General features: G+C 36.4%; 1 protein-coding gene across 1 annotated transcript in view; it reads right to left on the reverse strand.

Annotated features, from left to right (window-relative positions):
- The window catches only part of WDPCP (WD repeat containing planar cell polarity effector), a 276,624-nt gene that overhangs the window by 101,767 nt on the left and 151,447 nt on the right, over positions 1-23,410 (reverse strand). Inside the window, exons 10-12 of the mRNA XM_082852381.1 lie at positions 19,709-20,318; positions 8,918-9,106; positions 5,632-5,755 (exon numbers count right to left, since the gene is read on the reverse strand). Of these exons, the coding sequence (XP_082708507.1) occupies positions 5,632-5,755; positions 8,918-9,106; positions 19,709-20,318 (923 nt within the window). The remainder of the gene's footprint in view (positions 1-5,631; positions 5,756-8,917; positions 9,107-19,708; positions 20,319-23,410) is intronic.

The raw sequence follows: 23,410 nt of genomic DNA on the forward strand, positions 1-23,410 counted from the left end.
TTTAACTCATATTTCACCTTCTTAGGGAGGCCTCACCACCCAATGCTCCCTAGTTCCTGTCCTTGCTTTGCTCTTCTTCAAGGTATGCATCATTACTTAACATTCTATATATTCTACCTACTTATTTACATGTTTCCTTCACTAACTGTAAACTTTATGATGCCATGGATTTTTGTGTGTGTGTCTGTTTTGTTCATTGCTATATTCTAGCTCTAACAATAGTGCCTGTTCATATTCTCTATTTCCTTAATTATACTTTGTTCACTTAATCTATCAATTACCACACAAAGGGAATTAAAATTTCTAACTATGAAAGTGGATTTGTCAATTTTTATTTTATGTGTACTCAAGCTATATTATACACATTTAGAATTGTTAAATCTTACTGGTAAATTGATTCTTCTGTTGATATTGATCTCTATTAATCTGTACTACTGATTTTGCTTTAAAGACTATTTATATAACATTATTAGGTCTCTAGTATAATTTTTTTCCATTCTCTAGCTTTTAAACTTTCTGTGTGTTAGGTGTCTCTTGTAAAAACATAGAAAAAACTGCTTCAACAATCTCTGCGAATGAAAATTTTAACCTACTTAAATTGACAATGATTATTGATTTTTAAAATTCATTTCTACTACCTCATTGTGTTTTCTGTTTTTCGTCTTTTTTTATGTTTCTTCCCCCTGCATGCTGCACCCTCCCCCAATTCTTGCCTTCTTTGGGGTTGAATTTTTTTTCCTTATCCAACATTTTCACTCTATTTGTTTGACAAGTATACACTCTATTTCTATTCTTTCAGTGATTACCCTAGAAATTCTACCGTGTATCTTTTACTGAATAAAATCTGGTATTAGTAAGTATCTCTACCTTCCTCTTGAAAAGTCAAGGACCTTAGAATGCTTTAACTTCTTCAATTCTCTTCTGATTTATATGTTGTCATTGTCCAGGATTCTATCTTAATTTAACCACCTGCATTAGACATTAGTGGTTATGTTTTACATGATCCATTTTTGTTTAAGTTCCCACAAATTTAACATTATTTTTGTCCACCATTCCTTCTTGCATCTCATACCTTCCTTCCTTTTAGTTCTCTCAAGGAAGATGTTGCCCTTCAAGGGTCCTAGATTGATGTGGGGATCTCTGATCCAGTCTCCTACTCTGCTTGAGCCCTAGGCTTTGTCTCCAACCCTCTGAGTACACAGCCTTTATAAATCAAGCACCTCACTGCCAGGTGCCAGCAGATGCCCTCAAGGCAAACTTTGACTTTGCTTATTCTTGTGGAATCAAGCATCCTTGTCATTTCAACTTCTGAGTGTTTCCCTTAGTTTCCTGCCAGCTCTACCAGGCTTTAAACAAATATTTTAAATATATTATCCATTAAATGGATGATCTGACCAGGAAGTTTTTCTCTGTATATCATTCTGTCTTATTCTCTAAATATTCGTAGGTAGCAGTTTTAGTATTTTTGTTTTTTGAATTGGTTTCATATAATTGTTTTATTTACTGTGTATGCTCCATTAGTAAAAAGTAAAATTTAAAAAGCCATTTAAAAGTCAAAGTGGTTAACAATTTCTTTTTGCCTGACATATATATTTTTCATAAGCCAAGAGCCATTTCTAAAAGACTACCTTTTGTTTTCTGAATTCTAAGTGTAAATATTGACTCCAACATAATACATATTATCCTCCAATATATTATACAAATTTTCAAACATCCAGGAAAGTTAAAGTAATATATATATTTTTTTTACCACCTAGATTCTATCATCATTTTACAACATTGTTTTATCACATATCTATTCATCTCCCTTTCTATCCATCAGTTCATCTTATTTTTTTGTTGCAGTGCCAAGGAAAATGCAGACATCAGTACATTTCCCCACAAATATTTTATAAACATGATATTTTTATTTCTAGGCAATAAAGCTCCCTGTCCCAAGATTTTGCATACTATTTTATAAGCATTTTAAAAGTATGATTTTCTGTGCCATAATCACATAATAATATTTGAGTCAGAAGACAACAGTCTTATAGTTAAGAGGGGAAATAAGTAAAATTAACTATTAATCCTTTATAACATATTTCCATGTTAGTAAAATAAGCTTCATATGTGGCACATTCACTGAAATGTTTGCCCTTTTATTTCATCAATATTTAGGAGTTCCTCTTATAGTTTCTATTTACTTATAATGAAAAGCTCTTACTTGTTAATACTTCCCTATTTTTTTTAACATCTTTATTGGAGTATAATTGCTTTACAATGCTGTGTTAGTTTCTGCTGTATAACAAAGTGAATCAGCTATACATATATCACCATATCCCCTCCCTCTTGCGTCTCCCTCCCACCCTCCCTATCCCACCCCTCTAGGTGGACACAAAGCACAGAGCTGATCTCTCTGTGCTATGCGGCTGCTTCCCACTAGCTATTTTACATTTGGTAGTGTATATATGTCAATGCCACTCTCTCACTTTGTCCCAGCTTACCCTTCCCCCTCCCTGTGTCCTCAAGTCCATTCTCTACGTCTGCGTCTTTATTCCTGTCCTGCCCCTAGGTTCTTCAGAACCATTTTTTTTTAGATTCCATATATATGTGTTAGCATATGGTATTTGTTTTTCTCTTTCTGACTTGCTTCACTCTGTATGACAGACTCTAGGTCCATCCACCTCTCTACAAATAACTCCATTTCTTTTTATGGCTGAGTAAGATTCCATTAATACTTCCCTATTCAGTAGTTCTGGAGGACTGTTCAATTTTATGGAAGCAGAGAGGTGAACAATCACCTTCTGAACTTAGTTTAGGCAAATCTGCATCTTCCTTCTATGATACTGTGATTTATAATAAGAAATATGTATATTAGATCTTTGTACTGTTTGTGACAAAGGAGCTTCCTGGAACTTCCTAAGTGACAAGGAGCCAAAAAGGTAAAAGGAAAGTCTTTTGTAATTCATAACAATCCCATTTCAACCATACCTGAGTTTAGGTTAATGAGGTGACTTTCTGAAAGCCTCTACAGATGGGGCCTGGTTGTCAGGGAAACCAACCACATCACATGATTAGAGGGTTAGAACTTCAGTCTCACTCCTGGACTTCTTGGGAGGAGGGAGGAAAGGGGAGCCGGAGGTTGAATTAATCACCAATGGCCAGTAATTTAATCAATCATGCCTATGTAATGGAGCCTCCATAAATACTCAAAAGGAGAAGATTCAGAGAGCTTCTGGATTGGTGAATATATGGAGGGGCTGGGAAGGTGCTGCACTTGGAGAGGGCACAGAGGCTTCGAGTCCTTTCCCATATAACTTGCCTTATGCATCTCTTCATCTGGCTGTTTTATTTGTATCCTTTAAAATATCAGCAGTAGGGGCTTCCCTGGTAGCACAGTGGTTAAGAATCTGCCTGCCAATGCACGGGACAGGGGTTCAAGCCCTGGTCTGGGAAGATCCCACATGCCGCGGAGCAACAAAGCCAGTGTGCCACAACTACTGAGCCTGCGTTCTAGAGCCCGCAAGCCACGGCTACGAGCCCACATGCCACAACCACTGAGCCTGTGCTCTAGAGCCCATGAGCCACAACTACTGAAGCCCGTGAGCCACAACTACTGAAGCCCATGAGCCACAACTACTGAAGCCTGTGCGCCTAGAGCCCCTGCTCCACAACAAGATACCGCAATGAGAAGCCCATGCACCGCAATGAAGAGTAGCCCCACCAGGGAAGCCCCGCCATATACTTTTTGATATTAAAATCAATATAATATTTTATTCTTTTTCTAATCTGGACTCAAGCAATCTGAGTCCTCAGCTTAACCAGTGGGTGATCTTAGGTATATCCCTACTCTGCATGGTGCCTCTTTCTTTCATCTTTAATTTAAAATTCTTTATGATGATCTTTACTGTTTAGGACTTATTCCATTATCTAATAACTTTTTTTAGAGTATTAAAATACTGGCTAGCCAAGTACAGAGGGTAATGCAATTCTAGTACTTCACAAATACAGAAAAGTATTTGCCCTTTTTCTCTTCCCTTAAGCAGAACTTCTTGGCAGCAGATTAAACAAAAGAATGGTTCCAACTTAAGCTATCTCATTCAATTTCTTCTACACTTAACGTTCCTTTTTTCATAATACCGTGTATAGCCTACTGTCAAAAGAACTACTAAACATTCATTATAATTGAAATAGTAGAAAGCATGCAAAAAAGGAAATATGAAAAACCTAGTATACCCTAAGAGAAAACATTCAATTCCAGATGTAACCACACAGAAAAGTTAGAGTCTGTGTGGTTACATCAGTACTACGTCAGTCCCAGTATTTCTGTCATGTCTATGTATATGATTATACATAGAACACTGCCTCATTTAGGGTGAAGAATCTCTTAGAATATACTAAAATCGTTCAGATAAAAAGGCAATATTCAATTATAGGTCATAACTCATGCAATATATTAACATCTCTCAGCTTCTATAAAGACTGTTTTCCAAAGGTTTCACTGTTGGGTAGAGATCAAAGTGCCACTTTATAAATAGTTTACTCATTTGTCAATTGATAATACCTCCTTAGCAGGGTTGTTCTGAGGAAAAAAAGGGGAGACTATACATGAAATTGCTTGAGTTAAAAAGAACTACAACAGCTAGGTTATACTGTAAGTAAAATTAAAACTCTAAATTCAACTCAATGTAATTTATGGTACCTGAAACTGAAAATTCTATTACTTTCTATTATAAAATATATATAAAAGTACACAAAAAGTATACTTTCAGCTAAAAGAATAATAATTTTTATTGGACCCTGATATATACCCCACTTAAGAAATGGAACATTACTAATACCTTGGTGGCTCCATGGGCTTGTTCCTCTCATATTTCTCTTAACCCATTCCACATATTCCTAAATTTTGTTATACTCACTTCTTTGCTTTTACTTCTAGCATTGACATATTCAGATGTATCCCTAAAGTAACTAACTAGCTAGTTATCTATCCATCTATCCATCCATCCATCCATCTCTATCCATCCATTCATCTTCCATCCATTTTTTGAACTTTATATAGAGAGAAATGCTATATGTACTTGTCCTTCAACTTCTGCAGTATCTGTCTCAGAGTAACTTCTTGACATTATCTAATTTTTCACATAATCCATAAGATTAAAAGAATTAAAGGAAATTAAAGCAGAGAAAATGAGGCACAGTGAACCTAGCAACTTGCCACCTTGTATAGGAAGACAATGAGCAAATCTCTCTACAGTAATTCTGAAAGTAAAGCAGACCTGTGACTGTCTTAGAACTTTATAGCACATTCATTTTAGCTGCAATTAAAATAAACATTTCTCTATTGTTAAGAGTACAATTAATATTTTTAAATTCACTTTACATAGCTGGTATTTTTTGCTTTTGTATTAAAGGGGCAATTATATTAAAGTGTAGTAATGATGTAAAAGCCCTCAACAATATTCCAATATAGTCCTTAATAGGAAAACAAGAACGAATTAAATAAAGAATATCAAGAGCCAATTTGTTTTTCTCTTAGGGGACAGACTATTAAAAAAGATATAGCCATATTATGGAATATTCTAATTAAAGAAGATGGCTCCTTGAATAGGTAATTAGTCTGACACTAATTAATCCAAAGATATCATTCACCTGAGTAAGTGGTGGAAGAATCTCCTTGCATATTTGCTGATTTGGTCTCTGTATTCCAATATAGTTGTATCCAGGAGTGGTCTTGTTGGAGCATAGAAGGTTCCAAGGCTTGCCTCAAGCTGTGCTGTGGAATTCAAACATAGCAGCACTAAAACAAGTGAAACTCCTTCAATTACAACAGAATACTCATGTTTGCAGTCAGTCAGGTTTTGCAAACTTGGATGAAATGTGAGCTTGTTGCAGGAAAGATGAAATTAAAATATGACAGCTGATACAAAAACAAACCTGTGTATAAACTTTCACTTGAAGCAAAGCTGACAATGACTCTGAGCAACAAAAAGCTGTCAAAACTGAAGAAATCCATAATGAATCAACCTCTCACCACAAATGGGTAATTAAAACAGTGACTCATCAGAGTAACACAGTTTGAACTAGTATTTCCAGTAAAATCAACTCACAGTGTGCTCAACATTTACTCTTTAGCTGGAAGGAACAAACTAGCCTTTCTGCATTAGGCATTGAAATCAGTATTAGAAATGTTTAAAAAAATAATACAAATAAAAATATCCTGATTGGAGTAATAATATCTCTCTATTACAACTTTAGAGAAAGACTGAAATTCCCTATACCTTCCTTAAATCCTGTCCTGAACAACAAGATTGTTGGTTTTGTCCAAGTGTGAAAGTTAACACACCCCTGGGAGGTATGTTAATCTGCTTTGGTCAACTGACACCCTCCTAGGAAGGAAGGACTGGAGAGCAGGTTTTGATAAGCCAAAGGGCTAGTGATTGGGAGAAAACAACACATTTTGCCTAATTTACACTTTTACCAAGACATGCCAATGGGGTTGTGTTTCCTCCAAGAAATACCTGGAAAATATATAATTACCATAATGGTGAGAGTTGTATGAGAATACAGTTCACAGTAAGACTCCACTGATTTTTATGCTACTAGCACTAGGTTGAATGAACAATTCCTTATTTAGCAAAACTCTAATTTTAAGCATATCTGGGTTTGAAAGTATTGCATACCTCATCAGAGTAATTGCTATGGACTTGGCTAAGCTGTTAGCTATTTCTTTTTTTAATCTCAAATCTAGACAGTAAAGTAAGATGAACTTTAGTGGTATTTTCTTTCAAAGCAGCAGTCAATTTAGATTAAAACTGAATACAGCAATGCCATTGTGAAAGCAAGCCAGATTCTCTTGCCATTGCTTGTTTTCTTGACAGCATGTTCCGTACATCTGAAATGTTTGAGCCTACATGGAATACTCGTAGGTCTCAGCACAGTTATAGATTCATTAGATAGCCCAGCTTGATGTTTAAGGCAGAAATGAAGATCTCAAAGACAACCACAGCACAGCTACAAATAAAAGAGCTCACTGGGTTCCACTAATAAGAGGAAAACAAATTACCATGTCAAATTTGTTAGATTCAGATAGAATAAATCTCAATAGAGAAGAATTGTAAATGTTTTAGAAATGTGTTTTGCAGTTACTTGGGGGAAAATGCATATACCTTCTTAAAATGTACATATTCTGATAACCCAGCATCATGCAAGCATTTTATTTTAATAGCCTAGCATATCATACAAGTTTTTAATTTCCCTATCCACCCAATATGGTTCCTTGATAATATCCTTTATTAAGGGGGGAATCTGATAACACCCATTTGTGAATTCCCTAATAATCTTTCTTACTACACAGGGATCTTACAACACAAATTCACTAAGGTGCTAGCAATTTCTCAGTCTCCTAAGAGTCAATATTTTATCTTCTTCATATTTCTTCAACTGTAAATTTAGAGTATCTTGCATGGATTATGTGTACCAGACTTCCTTTAGGGACCCTGCTACTTTTTTTTCCCTCTGCTATCTACCCAACCTGAAGAGTGTACCAATACTAATAAATAATTACTTGAGATAACTCTGCAGGTAGAAATATTACAGTAATCCTAGAACCCTAAAATTTTGAAGTTATAATCTTCTTTTTATTTTTAACTAATATTCATTGAGTACCTACTGTGGGCCAAGCACTGTGCTATGCATTTTCTCATTGCAGAAGTACTGGAATCTCCGTAGATGTGTTGGACTACCTCCAAAAAGCACATTCAATTAACATTAAATAAATATTTATTGTGGGCCTCCTATGAGTTGGGGCCAAGTCTCATGATGCAGACTTCTTGAAAGAACATGTTCTTGCTGATTATTCTTCTCTAAAATTAGTAAAATGAAGGTTATGTACAGAATACTATCTAAACAATTTGTTTACTTTGGAAACGTAATAAAATGGAATAAGAAAATCTATAAACATGGAAAGAAAATAGTGGGGAAGCAAAGCTCTCCAGTAAAGGCCTTTTGACATATTCCCTGTTTTCCTTACCTTGTAAATCACATACAGAAAGTTTCTCATTGGCCATTATTTCCCACTGTTAATATCAATGCTTATTACAAACATTTGAAATAAAGATATGAATGCAAGAATGTTCAGATGCATTTTACATTAAGTAAATAAATTACTCATAATAAAAATAACATACACTGGATAACTGGCAAATATAAAAATTGATTTCATTATTGTATGTGGCATATATTTTTTTTCTTTTTTGTTAACAGTGCCTTGTCTCTCTTTGACAATAAACATCTGAGACCCTATGGGCAAAATAACTTATTAGGAGAAGGTTGGGAAATCCAAGCATGCAAAAGGGAGAGGGGTATCAGAACTCTAAGTTAGAATGAAAACAAGAAGGAACAGCCTGGGCTGCAATTCTCTCACTCACACACACACACACACACACACACACACACACACACACACACACACACACACACACACACACACACACACAATCAGTGGTAAGGTCTACTGTCTGGACAAAGAACTCGGGATGTGAAAGAAAAATACTGATGTCTAAAGTAAAGGAGAAATAAGGACTTTGTTTAGGGCCCTTTGTCTTCCAAACCCTACAGAGTACATGAAATTTCTCATCAAAGTTTGAAATCTGAGCATATTCTACACATGAACTTAGTCTGAAATATACAGTGACTTCATTGTGAGTTCCAACATAGGTATATACAGAAAAGTTATTACGTTGACCAGTACTATACAGTAAGTACCATATGGAAGTAATTATTTGATACCTCATTTTGTCAGTTTAATAGGGCATCAACATTTTTGTCTTCTAATCTCCAGTAACATGACTTCAAAACATCCTCAAAAAACTACTGACAATAAAATGTACTTCATGTATATACAAAACCCATTTATGATATATATTTTAAGTCTGACCTTCTCTCTCTGGAGTGAGCTTTTGTCTGAGAAGATGGTTTACGATGGCAGTCATGCTGATAAAGCACTGGTAGCCCAGAGTGTCCCAGTTCATACTATTCAGGATGTTTATTGCCTCACAGATCTCATCACAGTGAATGTACTGGAAGATGATGTCTACCAGGCCCAGCTGTCCTTGTGTGAAGATACCTGTCACAGAAAAATATAAAATCAAGTGAATCTTTTAAAAATAAGAAGTAGGACTTCCCTGGTGGTCCAGTGGCTATGACTCCATGCTCCCAATGCAGGGGGGCCAGGTTCAATCCCTGGTCAGGGAACTAGATCCCACATGCCGCAACTAAAGATCCCGCATGCCACAACTAGGGACCCCGTGTGCAACAACTAAAGATCCCACATGCCACAACTAAAGATCCTGCATACCGCAATGAAGATCCCACAAGCGGCAGCTAAGACCCGGTGCAGCCAAATAGATAAATAAATAAAAAGTAGACGGCTTCCCTGGTGGCGCAGTGGTTGAGAGTCCGCCTGCCGATTCAGGGGACACAGGTTCATGCCCTGATCCGGGAAGATCCCACATGCCGCGGAGCGGCTGGGCCCGTGGGCTATGGCCGCTGAGCCTGCGCGTCCGGAGCCTGTGCTCCGCAACAGGAGAGGCCACAACATGAGAGGCCCGTGTACCACAAAAAAATAAATAAAATAAATGAAATAAAAAGTAGAATAACAAAAACAGATTTAAATTTTCTACAAAGGAAAAAACCAGTGATCATTTCTTACATAAAGTGCTAGAAATATGGGATTTGGGGGGGCCAAGAGTAATATGGCACTGTGGTTAAATCTTTAAATACCACCTACCAACTCCATCTAGTTTAGGCTTACCATTCAGCACATATTAACTAATTTATAATCAAACTGTTCAGACTAAAAATGAAAAAACCTGAGAACTTTTAGGTAAATCACAATAGCTAATTTAATTTTTCCCATCTGTCATTTAGGCCTCCGTTGTATATATTTAGAGATAATTTTGATGTAACACAATTCTTATTGACCAGCTTAATTAGTTCTAAGTTGCACCTGGTCTTCAGCCCTATGTACTTGGGGGTCAAAAAGTACAAATATCCATGACAAATATAATGTGACTATATAAACATTTTTAGGACTGTTTTTATTAATGGGTGCTCTAAATTGATAGCTTCTTCATAGATACCACATACCAATTTATTTTAAATTGGCACTGAGATTATTCTCTTCTATTATTAGTAATTATTAGTAAGAAATTATCAGGATTAATCTTGTTATTGATCCACTTTCACAACTAAGATCTACTATAAAATATCTTAGAACAACATAAACACATTTGCCTACCCTTTTAAAATGAAAGAAAATCCACTTCTAAGCTTAGAGAAGCAAGAGCACAAAACAAAGGGGGGTGGACTCTGTTCTAGTTTTATCTTTTCTTTTAAATATGGCTGATCTCATTTGAAACTAACAATTTCTGTGTAATTAAGTGACAATAAGTATTAGTGCTTTTAAGGAGTTTGGGTTTTTTTTTAATCTTTAAAAAGTAGCTATCTGTAAAATCTTTTTCCTTCCACAAATGTTTACTGATTTGAGTGAAACTACAAAAACTTCTCAGTACAAATAATCATAAAGCTAAATGAGAAAACATATGTGAAATTATTCGGAATCTGTGAAGTATATAAAATAAAAACAGGGAAACAAAGATAAAAAATTGCAAACTTTGCTTCTGAAATTATGCAAGCTAGAGACAACAGTAGGGCTTTAAAAAATGCTGAGAGATAAAAATGAATTAGCCTAGAATTCTATAATTTTATAACAAAGCATTGAAAATTCATGAAGAAAAAACATTCTTAATAACAGAGCTCTAAAACAATAAAGCAAAAACTATCAAACTAAAAGGAGAGAAAGTCAAATCTACAATTATCATTGGAGATTTTAGCATTTCTCTCTGATTAGTTGAATAAACCTATAAACAAAATTTGTAAATATAGAAAACACTTGAAAAACATCAGTAAATTTGACCTAATTGACATCTATACAACGCTTCACCCAACAACAGCAGAATACACATTCTTTCCAAGTGCACATATAACACCAACCAAGATGGAGCATATTCTGGGAGATAAAACAAGCCTCAATAAATTTAAATGCTTTGAAAGTATACAGAATAGGTTCCCAGACCACAATAGAACTAAATTAGATATCAAAACAGAAAGATATCTGGATGACTTTTAGTGTCTAAAGATTTATACACCAAGATTTTCAAGGGAGAAAATATTCCCCTTATATCCTCAGTGTGCTGGTAAATCTCAGTGATGTAAATACTCCCACCATGGCTGATTTCAAGCACTAATGTGATGTCATGGAACAAGTGATGCACCACTGCACACTGTTATGTAATATTTCTACCAAACAGATAAAATAAGTGTAAATAACCTCAAGGGTATAGATAATAGCAAAATGTAGTAAAATAACTAGGAAGTGGGAAAAAAAGAAATATATCTGGAAAATCTTTAAATATTTAGAAATTAATCAACACTGTTCTAAATAACCTATGGGTCAAAGAAGAAAACACGGATTAGAAAATATTTTGAAATGAATAAAAATAAAAATATAACACCAAAATTTGTGAGATGTAGCTGTGGTTATAGTATTACTTAGAGGGAAATTACCAGCATTAAATATTCACTTACAAAAGAAAAAGGGTCTGAAATCAACAATCCAAGCTTCTACATTAAGAACCTAGAGAAAGAAGAGCAAATTAGACCTAAAATAAAATAGGAGATAATGAAAATATGAAAATAAATAATAGAGAAAGTCAATGAACACAAAAGCTGGTTCTTTGAAACAATTTGTAAAATTGACCAACTTCTGGGGCTTCCCTGGTGGCGCAGTGGTTGAGAGTCCGCCTGCCGATGTAGGGGACACAGGTTCGTGCCCCGGTCTGGGAAGATCCCACATGCCGTGGAGCGACTGGGCCCGTGAGCCATGGCCGCTGAGCCTGCGCATCCAGAGCCTGTGCTCCGCAACGGGAGAGGCCACAACTGTGAGAGGCCCGCGTACCGCAAAAAAAAAAAAAAAAAAATTGACCAACTTCTGCCAAATTGAGAAAAAAAAGAGAAGATACATTTATCAATATCAAGAATAATCATTATAGCACTACAGACATTAAAAAATAAGTGAATAATATGCTAACTTTACAGAAATAAATGTAGCTTAAATGAAACAGATTCCTTGAAAGATACAAATTATCAAAGCTCATTCAAAAAGAAATGAACAGACAACCTGAATGATCCTATATTATTTAAATTTGAATTTGCAGTTTAAAAACCTTTACACATACACACACACACAAAACCAGATGCCTTCACTGGTGAATTCTCTCAAACAATAAGAGAAGAAATAGTATCACCTCTACACAACTCAAAATATAAGAGGAGGGAATATTTCCTAATTCATTTAAAGATATCAGCATTACACTGATACCAAAAATGACAAAACATTACAGGAAAAGAAAAAGAAAATTGCAAACCACTATCTCCCATAAACAGATACAAAAATCCTTAAAAAATATTAGCAAATCCAGCAACATATTGAAAAGGTAATACATCATGAACAAGAGAGATTTATCCCACAAATGCAAGGTTGCTGAAACATCTGAAAACTGGGCAACATAATTCACTATATGACCAGAAAAAACATATAATTATTTCAATACATGCAGAAAAGCACTTGATAAAATTGAACATCCACTCATGCTAATATATATCAGCAGACTAGGAATGGAAGGGGATTTCCTCAACCTCAATAACATCATACATACAGTGAAAGATTAAATGCTATCCACCTAAGATTGGAAACAAAGCAAGGATATCTTCCCTTGCCACTTCTATTTAATATTGTACTGTCCTAGCTAGTAAAATAGGGAAGAAAACAAAATAAAAGGCATACACGTTGGATAAGAATATATAACATTTGTTTTTAACTGAAGTTGTCATAGTCATCTACGTAGAAAATCCTAAGTAATCTACAATAAAAAGTTACAACTAAGAAATGAGTTTACCAGGGTTGCAGGATACATGGTCAATATTTTAAAATTTTATTTTTATATAACCCCAATGAACAACTAAAAGTTGTAATTAAAAATACTAATTACGATAGCATCCAAAAACATGAAGAAATTATGTACAAGATCTTTACACTTTAAACTATAAAACACTGCTGAGAGAAATTAAAGAAGACCTGAATAAACAGAGATGTGTTCATAAATTGGGAGACTCAATATTGTTAAATTGCCATTCCATCCCATAGTGATCTATAGATTCAATGTAATCTCAATCAAAATCTCACCAGGTGTTTTTGTAGAAATTGACAAGTCAGTTTTAAAACTTACACAGAAATTCAAAACATCTAGAGTAGCCAAAACAATTTTGAAAAGAAGAACAGAGACTTCCCTGGTGGTCCAGTGGTTGAGACTTCGCCTTCCAGTGCAGGGGGTACGGGTTCAATCCCTGGTAGGGGAGCTAAGATCCCACATGCCTCGCGGCCAAAAAACCAAAACATAAAACAGAAGCAATGTTGTAACAAATGCAATAAAGACTTTAAAAATGGTCCACATCAAAAAAAAATAAATAAAGAACAAAGTTGGAGGACTAATAGTCCTGGCTTCAAGACTTACTGTAAAGCCACAGAAATTATGACAGTGTAGTACTCGCTAAAGTATATACATAGAGATCAGTGGACGAGAACAGTCTTTTTTTTTTTTTTTTTGCGGTACGTGGGCCTCTCACCGCTGCGGCCTCTCCCGCCGCGGAGCACAGGCTCCGGATGCGCAGGCTCAGCGGCCATGGCTTACGGGCCCAGCCGCTCCGCGGCATATGGGATCCTCCCGCACCGGGGCACGAACCCGCGTCCCCTGCATCGGCAGGCGGACTCTGAACTACTGTGCCACCAGGGGAGCCCCAGAGTCTTTTCATAGATAAACACACACATATAATCAAGGGAATTCAATGGAGGAAGGATAGTCTTTCCAACAGTTGCTGCTGGAACAACTGAATATTCATATTAAAAAATTAATTTCAACTCATACCTCACACCATACAGAAAAAATTACTTGTATCAGACAATAAACCTAATTGTAAAAGCTAAAACCATAAAATTTCTAGAAGAAAAAAGGGTTCGACAAAAACTTCTTTGATAGCACATAAAAAGCATAAGCCATAAAATTAAAAAATTCAAGAACTGGCTTTCATCAAAAATAAAACTTCTGTTACTAAAAAATTGTTAATAAAATGACAAGATAAATTACAGGATGGAAGAAAATATTCACAATACTAGCATCCTACAAAGGACTTTTGTTCAGAATATATAAAAACTCTTACAACTCAATAATAAATAAATAATCCAATTAAACTTGGGCAAAAGATTTGAAGATATACTTTATCAGAGAAGATACATGGCAAATAAACACATAAAAGATGACCAGCTCCAAAGGCTCATCAGGGAAATGCCAACTAACACCACTATACACCTACTAAAATGGCTAAAATTAAAAAGACCATTAATGCCAAGTTTTGGTGAGGATGTGGAGTAACTGGAACTCCAAAATAGCTTCTTCTTAAGTTAATCGTAAACTTAGCATATGGCCCAGCCATTCTACTCCTAGGTTTTTCCTAAGAGAAATTAAAATAGATGTCATACATCTATTTTACATACATTTGTACATAGTTTGTACATAGTTTGTGGACACAAAGACTAGTACAAGAAAGTACAAAGCATTTTCAATGATATTGGCTTAAATTTGGAAACAACCCAAATGTCCATCCACATGTGAAAAGATATACAAATTGTGATTTAGCTATATAATAGAATACTACTCAGTAATATAAGTGAAAATTTACAAATATACATGGAAGAGTCTCACAGACTCTTCCATACTTACTGAGTGAAAGTAGCAAGACACAAAAGAGGACCTATTTTTTGAGTATATTTCTATAAAATTCTAGAAAAAGCAGATCTAATCTGTAATAACAGAGAGCAGATCAATGCACTTTAGCTTCAAGGGAGGCAGGGATTGACTGCAAAGGGGCTGAGAGAATTTTGAGGGTGAGGGAAATGTTTTACATCTTGATTGTGGTGGTAATCATGAGGATATACATATTTGCCAAAACTCATTGACCTATGCATTTTTAAAACAGGTACAATTAATTTTATGTAAATTATACCTCAATAAACTTGCTTTAAAAATCCATCATCACTCTAGAAAGCAGAATGCTGTCTGGAACAGCAATCCATCTAAAATGATATAAGATCTAGTTTTAAGATGACTAGGCATCTAATAAAGTATTTGACATATCCTTCCAGCAATAAATTACCACCAATTACCACTTGGGTAAAGTAAAATTTAAATAACTCATTAAAAATAACTCTTTTAAAGAACACATACTTCTTACAAAAGTTCTATGAGAAAAATCAGACTACTTGTTTTTTAGATAGAGTGACAAACACACACATGCACACACATTGCCTGTGATTTTCAAAATCCTATGAGAGGGAAGAAGTTAGCTTTAATTGTTTGTTTAATATCATCATTTGAACTTTTAACCTTTTCCTAACTTTGTAGGTGTTATGAAGCACTGTGGGAGCACTCTAGGTAGATGGAATACTCAACACCACTATGGAAAGAAGGAGTGTGAGAGCACATGCTGTGATTGGGGAGCTACTAGGGAAGCACAGTTGGGGAGATGAAGCCAGAGACGCAGACAGGCTTATTAACCACTGAAGGATTTCAGGCTGTAGAATCCATGATCAAATCTGCACTCTGGTGGCAGTTCAGGGGATTAATTGAGCAGTGGGTTGGGAAGATTGGAAGACAGAGGATTACAGATAGAGGGCCACTGCTTGATCAAGGTAAAACAGCAAAGATCTAGATTAAGGTAATGACAGCAAGGATGAATAGACTGAATTGTTTTTGACAGTACGTATTTAGAAAGGCAGAACTGATGGGATTTGGTAGCTGATTGGATATGCATCAGGGGTGAGGGAGGATTCTAGGATAACTTCTGACTTGGGATTCTGTCTGTCTAAATAACTGTACCATCCCTCAAATTGGAGAATATAGGAGGAGAAGCAGGGGAAAAGATTATGAATTCATATCTGCACATAATAAATCTGTATACCTGTGTACATTCAGGGGGAGGTATACAGCAAGCCACGTTAATATGTGGATGTGGAGTGAGGAGTGGTCTGGGCTGAAGTCAGAGATAGGATACCAAAATCAAAAATAAACTCACAATCTGTATAAAATGGGAGGAGAGCTAAAAATGGAACCTTAGAGAACCTCAATATTTTCATGAGGAGGCAGAAGAAGAGCATTAAAAAGTGACGAAAAGTTGCATCTGGAGTCAAAGAAGCAAGTATGATGAGAGTTCTATGATGGTGAAAGTGGTCAGCAACCATCAAATGCTGAAAAGTCATCAAGTAACATAAGAGAAATATGTGTATCAAGTAGGACGTCACTAGTGACCTTTCCAAGAGCAGTTCCAGGAGAACACTGAAGAAAAGAGCCAGAAGGCGGTGCTGTGAGGGGTGAATGGGAGGTGAAGAAGCAGAGAAATTCAGTGTTCACTACTATTTCAATGAGTTTGACTATGAAAGGAAGGTGAACATTTGATTAATAACAGGGGAAATAATTTTAAAGAAGAGATGTATGTATGTTTCTTTGTTTCATGGTGTGGCTTGGGCCTGTACCTGATGATGTAGCAAAATTCATGGGGAGAGTGGGGAAGGTGACAGAGTAAAGGTATCAAAGGGAATGTTATGGGATCCAGAGTGGAACCAGTGCTGGAACTAGTCTTAGACAAGAGGAAGGCTCCTTTTCCACTGAATTGAAACTGGAAAGATTTATGTACATGTAGGTAAGTCATTGGGTGGGTGGTGAGGAGCAGATAAAATGAATGAAGTGCCAAGTAAACGGTGAGATTCTCTGTTGAGAGGGCAAGGAGCTAGCTGATCATGTGAGTTTAAAGACAGCAGTGAAGGCTGGAAAAGGTACTGATGAGAATGGAAGAGCTTTAATATCTCAGTAATTAGGGACTCCTCTTAATCCCAGTATATGTATATGGAAATATGAATGATGATTGTCAGGTAAAGAAATGCTTTTTACACATTGCTTCCACATAGGAGGATGACACTTCTAGCTCACTCCTGAGGAAGACATGTTTTTCTCATTCTTACAACAGTGGTGATGGCCTTTTAACCACAGTGCATTTGTGCGATAATTATAAGGATTTAGAATGGAAGCCCTAGCCTTGCAACAGAGCTTTCTTTCAACATGATACTAACTGACCTATTCTAAGAGTCAAATTCCAAAAATCTTAGCATCTTGGCAGTAGCCACTGACACGTTTACGTATGACAGCATTCTATTTTAAACCATGATCTATCTCAGCTTCTTACATTGTAAGCTACACCTTTCATGTCAAAATTTCCAAAGGCTTGCATAACAAGCATATGAAAAATATCTCATAAATGCTCCCTAGTGGGGAAACTGCACAGGCAACTACCTGTTTATATATGCAGTAACTTGAATTATACATGAAAATTCCACATGGATGCCCAGAATCAGCACTGTGTTAATTCAAGAAGTATATTAAAATTTCTGGATGTATATAGTAGCAGATCCTAAGAAAAATCTGTTCTTTAAACAGGGTTTTCTTTAAAAAAAAAAAAAAGATCTGTTAGCTGGAATCTACTGTTTCAAGGAATCTACTCTTCCTAGGAAAAATAATCTGTAATAAACATTAATCTTATAATACATTTTCAAAAATCCTGGGAAACTCCATCTTTAGATCCTTTAAAGAGCCTGTAAAATTTCCCCATTCTATAAAACTTCAGTCATATTGAAAATAAAATTTAAATGATAAATGTCAGTTGCAGAAGTTATCACCTTTTCATTTGAATGCTTGACTTCTATTGGATAATTCTCTTCCAAGAGACCTACTTGGGAAAAAGAGGTGACAGCCAACTCATTGCCTAATTGATTTAGGAACAGTGCCCAGGGAGATAGTCCAATTAAGTTTACAAGCTGGCAATTAGCAGGAAGCCCTCTAAATCCCTACACTGAGAGCCTGTTTACTTTAGTAAGAAGGCAAATGTGCTAGAGATAGGAAGAGAAAGCTGTGCTTTTTGCAAAGCTGTTGTGAGTAGGCCCACAAGGCAGGGCTGAAGAAAGGCTAGGTATATGTCAGAAGACAGCCTTCTGTTTGACAGGTAAATTGGGTTATTGAGAGAGAGAGAAAGAGGAGGGAGGAGGGAGTTTTAACAGATATGCAAAACATCTAACATCCAGTTTAATAAGTGTTGAGTATAGAGACATACCACTGTTAAATGTGTAGTTGGGCAAAGTAGAACTGGATTATCTCATAATAAATGAGATTCCAAACATATTTTTTCTTGGACAATACTGACATTATGAATGGATTTAGGTGCATTTTTAATATGTGGAAAGAACATAGCCCTCACATTATATCCCTGATATCTTTCAAGTTAGTCAAGTCATTTTCATTAGATTTATTTCATGTGTTCAATTTCAGAGGGAAGTAGATCCATAAAAAAACAAAGTAAACTGACAGCTATTTAACAAACACTACAATGTCTTAAAAACTTAACTTTTAGCACAGAGCCAAATCTTATAAGGGGTTTTTAAGTGTATTTACTTTTCTATGTTTTCAAGTTGCGGTGATGTGCATTAATTAAAATCGGTTTTTTAAAACCTAAGTGAGGTTCTTTCAAGAATGTTAAATTATACAAAACTGCCTAAAGGGACTTCCCTGGTGGTGCAGTGGTAAGAATCCACCTGCCAATGCAGGGGACATGGGTTCGACCCCTGGTCCAGGGAGATCCACATGCCGTGAAGCAACTAAGCTTGTGCGCCACAACTACTGAGTCTGCGCTCTAGAGCCTGAGAACCACAACTACCAAGCCCGTGCTCCACAATAAGAGAAGCCACTGCAGTGAGAAGCCTGCACACTGCAACAAAGAGCAGCCCCCCGCTCTCCACAACTAGAGAAAGCCCACGTACAGCCAAAAAATTAAAAATAAATACCCAACTCTAAAAAAAAACCCCAACAAACTGCCTAAAGGATATCATGTATTTCAGGACATAGCCAATAATGCAAAACTACAAAAGGCAAAAAAATCACAATAATAAAATTCCGCTTTAAAGCTTCCTGGTTGAAATGGGATACATTAATACACATTTTTCCAAATATTGATTAATACTTTTGAATATTTTAATCTAAAATCTTTAGCAAATGCTAACTAAATATTTCCTTTCTCTTTTTTAAAACACTTGCTTTACACATTTCCAATCTGGGAAGAAATGGACACTTATAATCTAAAATAATTTTAATAGAAAAGTATTACAGAATTTTGTAATGGACATACTTTTAATATATTCTCATGTGTACTATTTCTTAAGGAATTTTTAATAGACAGTTTATTTTGGAAAGCATCAAATGTGGCTAATTCAGTCTTTTTATTCATCACAATGGAAAATTAATGCAATTTCAAAATTCTTCAATATATAATGTACCTTGACATTTAGAAAATCATCCACAAAGCTTTCTTAAGGAAACTATATGAAATGTTTGAAAGGCAAGCACATTGATGGAATGACAAACAGAAAATCTACATTCCAAGAATAGTTTTATTGTCTTAGTTATATTGTCACCATCATAAAAAATTTATTTACTCACCAACTTCCTTGACTTACCAAGTTTAAACAGAAGTACACCCAAAGGTCCTCTGTCAAACTTGAGGAAGAGGAGATCATAGATGTCCCCACTTTCAGGCTTCTTAGAAACAACCTGCGGAGCTATCCACTGCATTTGAACAAGACTGCTAGAAACATCAAAGAATTTTTTGAATTGTAGAGTCTCCCTAGGTGAGCGGTCTTCAGCCAAAAGCTGGATGTTAATAGGAGAAAGAGCCATATCAAAAATTTGCAGCTCCCCTTGGTTACTGCCAACTAGCAGAATGGCACCACTTGGGTGGCAGCTTATTAATGAAGGCAGAACTTCAGCCTGAGCTAAGACAGTCACTCTACGGTGAGTTTCATAAAGAATTACTGAAGAATCTTCACAGCCCAGAATCAGTTTGTCTTCAGTAACATTCCTGCAACAGCTAATGGCCTTCGATCTTAGTGGTATTCTGGTGACTGATACACACTGGATTTTGTGCCGAACACATTCATAGATGCAACTGTCAGCCATGGGCTCTTTGTCTACACTGATGGAGCACTCCACTGTCAACACCTGATAAGGCTGTTTGGTGCCAAAGCGAACATCCAGTGGATCCCATTCCGTGCGTACAGAACTCAGAACCTGTAAGAAATGTATCAAGTATGTTCATATAGACCTTGGTTTTTCTTCAGCTGTCACGCATAGCCCTGCATATTAATCTAGAATCCTATTGAATACCATCAACTATCACCTTAAATATCAGCAACATATAAGCAGGTATGTGTATATCTCATATAGAACACATATAAATATATATAGCACATATTTAGGACAGCTGCAGAAATTAAACTATAAAATTTTAACTTAAACAGTTTGTTTTAGGAAGTCTGTAAATAACATAAAGACAAATATTTCCCATGACATATAAAAACTAATGAAGTGGGCTTTTAGTAAAATAATATGGCTAGCAGAATATCTAAAGACATTAAAAGTTTGATTTTTAAAAGGATGAATAAAGGACTTAAACAATTTAGTCAATCTCCTTCCAACCCACTACCCCTCCCAATTCTGAAATTATTGGTAAATTACTTACCAGAAATATATTTCTAATTAGTTGGGCAGGGTAGGCAAAGGAAAAAAACTTTAGAACCCTGTTAACAGTCCTGTAGAAATATTTTACTGTCAGAAAAGATATGAAGGGTTGTTAAGTAGATAAATGACCAATAGAAAGAAATAAGAAGGTAATGCACTAGTTTTAAAATGAAAAAAAAAAAGACCTGGTAGGTAATACGATTTGCAATACTGGAGAGGCAAAATTTAAAAAGCATTTCTGGTGCAGAAAGGAAAGGCTACAAAGAAACACCACAGCAGAAGAACAAAGAAATAAAACAACAGGCCATTCACTTTATTCATATGTAAATGTGGGAGGCCAAGAACCTGGAGAGTGGTATCAAAGATAGTTTCTAACACTTTGTCGAAAACTTCAAAATTAGATTTAGAAACATTAAAAAGCACATTTCTACACAAGATAAAATTTCACAGAACTATGCATGTGCGCACGCACACACACACACATACACAAGTGCATGTAAAATCCGATGAAATCCAACTAAGGCCAGTACCTGAGTTAACAGTATTATACCAAGGTCTTGTTCCAGGATTTGACAATGTACTGCAGTAATGTAAGATCCTATCATTGGGGCAAACAAGGGGAAGAGGTACAGTAAGGGAATTTGCTTTTAGCCTATTTTGGCAATTATATGAGCAGTTTCTTGAGAGTCAAACTATTTCAAAAATTTTTTTTTCTTTTTTTAAAGCACATACAGCTATGTTACATGGTACTGACTTGGGGAGGGAAAAGGGGTTGATGTGAATCTTTTTAAAAATCCATCCTACACATCATTACCAAACTAACCTCCCTAAACTAAATGTTTTTGCTATCATTCCCCTGTTCAAACCCTTTAATAGCTACCACTAACGAATAAATTAAATTTTTATTCCCCTGCCTGGTATGCAAAACAATATAGGATCCATATCCAACCCCTTCCCTCCCTCACACTCACTTTCCTGCTCTTGTTTTTCTTTTTTGTCTAATATATGCTTGAGTATGAGCTACATGCCAGGTACTGGTCCTGGCACTGCTGGGGATACAGCAGTAAGTCCTCACCCTCAGAGAACATACAGGCTAATGGCTGAAGACAAAGTAACAATTCACAAACAAACATACATAGGATGTTAGTGATCCTATATATGTACTTCCTAAGTACTATGAAGAAAAATAAAGCAAAGTAACAGGAATGGGAAGGGGAGGTAATAGAAGTCAGGACAGGCCTCTCTGATAAAGTTGACCTAAAATAAGTGAAGGGTAAGCCATGCAGCCACCTGGGAGAAGAAGGCTCCAGGCAGAGGAAGCAAACATCCTAAGGTAGCACTCTTGGCCTGATGAAGGAACAATGGGAGACAAACATGGCTAGATAAAAGGGAGCAAGGAAGAAAACACTGGGAATTGGGGGAGGGAGAAGATTGTGAAGTGGCTTGTAGGCCATTATAGGGACTTTGGCTTTTCCTCTAAACAAGATGAGAAGCCATAAGGAGGGACAAGATCTGACTCGCAAATTCTAGTATTATCTCCGACAGTCTCCCTTCATTACTATACTCTGAGGTCAAACTAAAGCTGCATTTTCCCAGCTCTGTAACTTGTTAAATTAAACAAGGAGGCTGTTCAACTGATGAGGCCCGAATTCCATTGCAACCTCTGTAAGCAAACCAAAACCTAAACCTGCAAATGCCTCAAAGTTACAAAATCAAAACACTAAGGATAACCATTACAACAGCCAATTAGGCTTTAAACTATAGCCAATCAAATAATTTCCTTTCTTTGCTTCTGCACTTTCACTGTCAGTCTTTTCCCTGCCTCATATCAGTAGGATGTTCCTAACCACTTCCAGTTTGGCACTGCCCCACCAGAATCGATTTACTCAAACTCTGAAAACTTTTACTATGCCTCAGCTTATCTTTCAACAGCTTCACTCATGTCCTTTACCTCAGGGGTCCCCAAACCCCAGGCCACAAGCCGGTACCAGTCCGAGGCCTGTGAGGGATCCGGGCCACACAGCAGAAGGTGAGCAGCAGGCGAGCGATCGCAGCTTCACCTGTATTTACAGCAGCTCCCCAACGCTCGCATTACCACCTGAGCTCCGCCTCCTGTCAGATCAGCGGTGGCATTAGATGCTCATAGGAGCGTGAACCCTACCGTGAACTGCACATGTGAGGGATCTAGGTAGCACGCTCCTTATGAGAATCTAATGCCTGATGATCTGAGGTGGAGATGAGGCAGTGATGCTAGCGCTGGGGAGAGGCTGCAAATACAGATTATCATTAGCAGAGACCATAATAAATCAATTGCTTGCAGACACATATCAAAACCCTATCAGTGAGTGGCAAGTGATAATTAAGCTGCATCTGGTGGCAGGCTTTATAGTGGCAAGTGAGTTGATGTACTTCAATTGTACAGCTGCATCTGGTGGCAGGCTTTAAATCAGAATCCGACATTTATTTTAGTCTGCACATGGCCTGCCCATTATTTTACTTACCACTTCTGTCTGCGCCTCTTTCCCGTACTGAGCACTTGTCTCAGTCAGTTTTGGTAAGCCCACAAGCTAACCTTAGCCAAAATGAGTAAAAAAACAAATGTCGCTGGAGAGCTTCTTTGAAAAGGAGGAAAGACCAAATGA

The sequence above is a fragment of the Leucopleurus acutus genome, assembly GCF_964270905.1.
Source record: "Leucopleurus acutus genome assembly, chromosome: 12".
NCBI classification, from domain to species: Eukaryota; Metazoa; Chordata; class Mammalia; order Artiodactyla; family Delphinidae; genus Leucopleurus; species Leucopleurus acutus.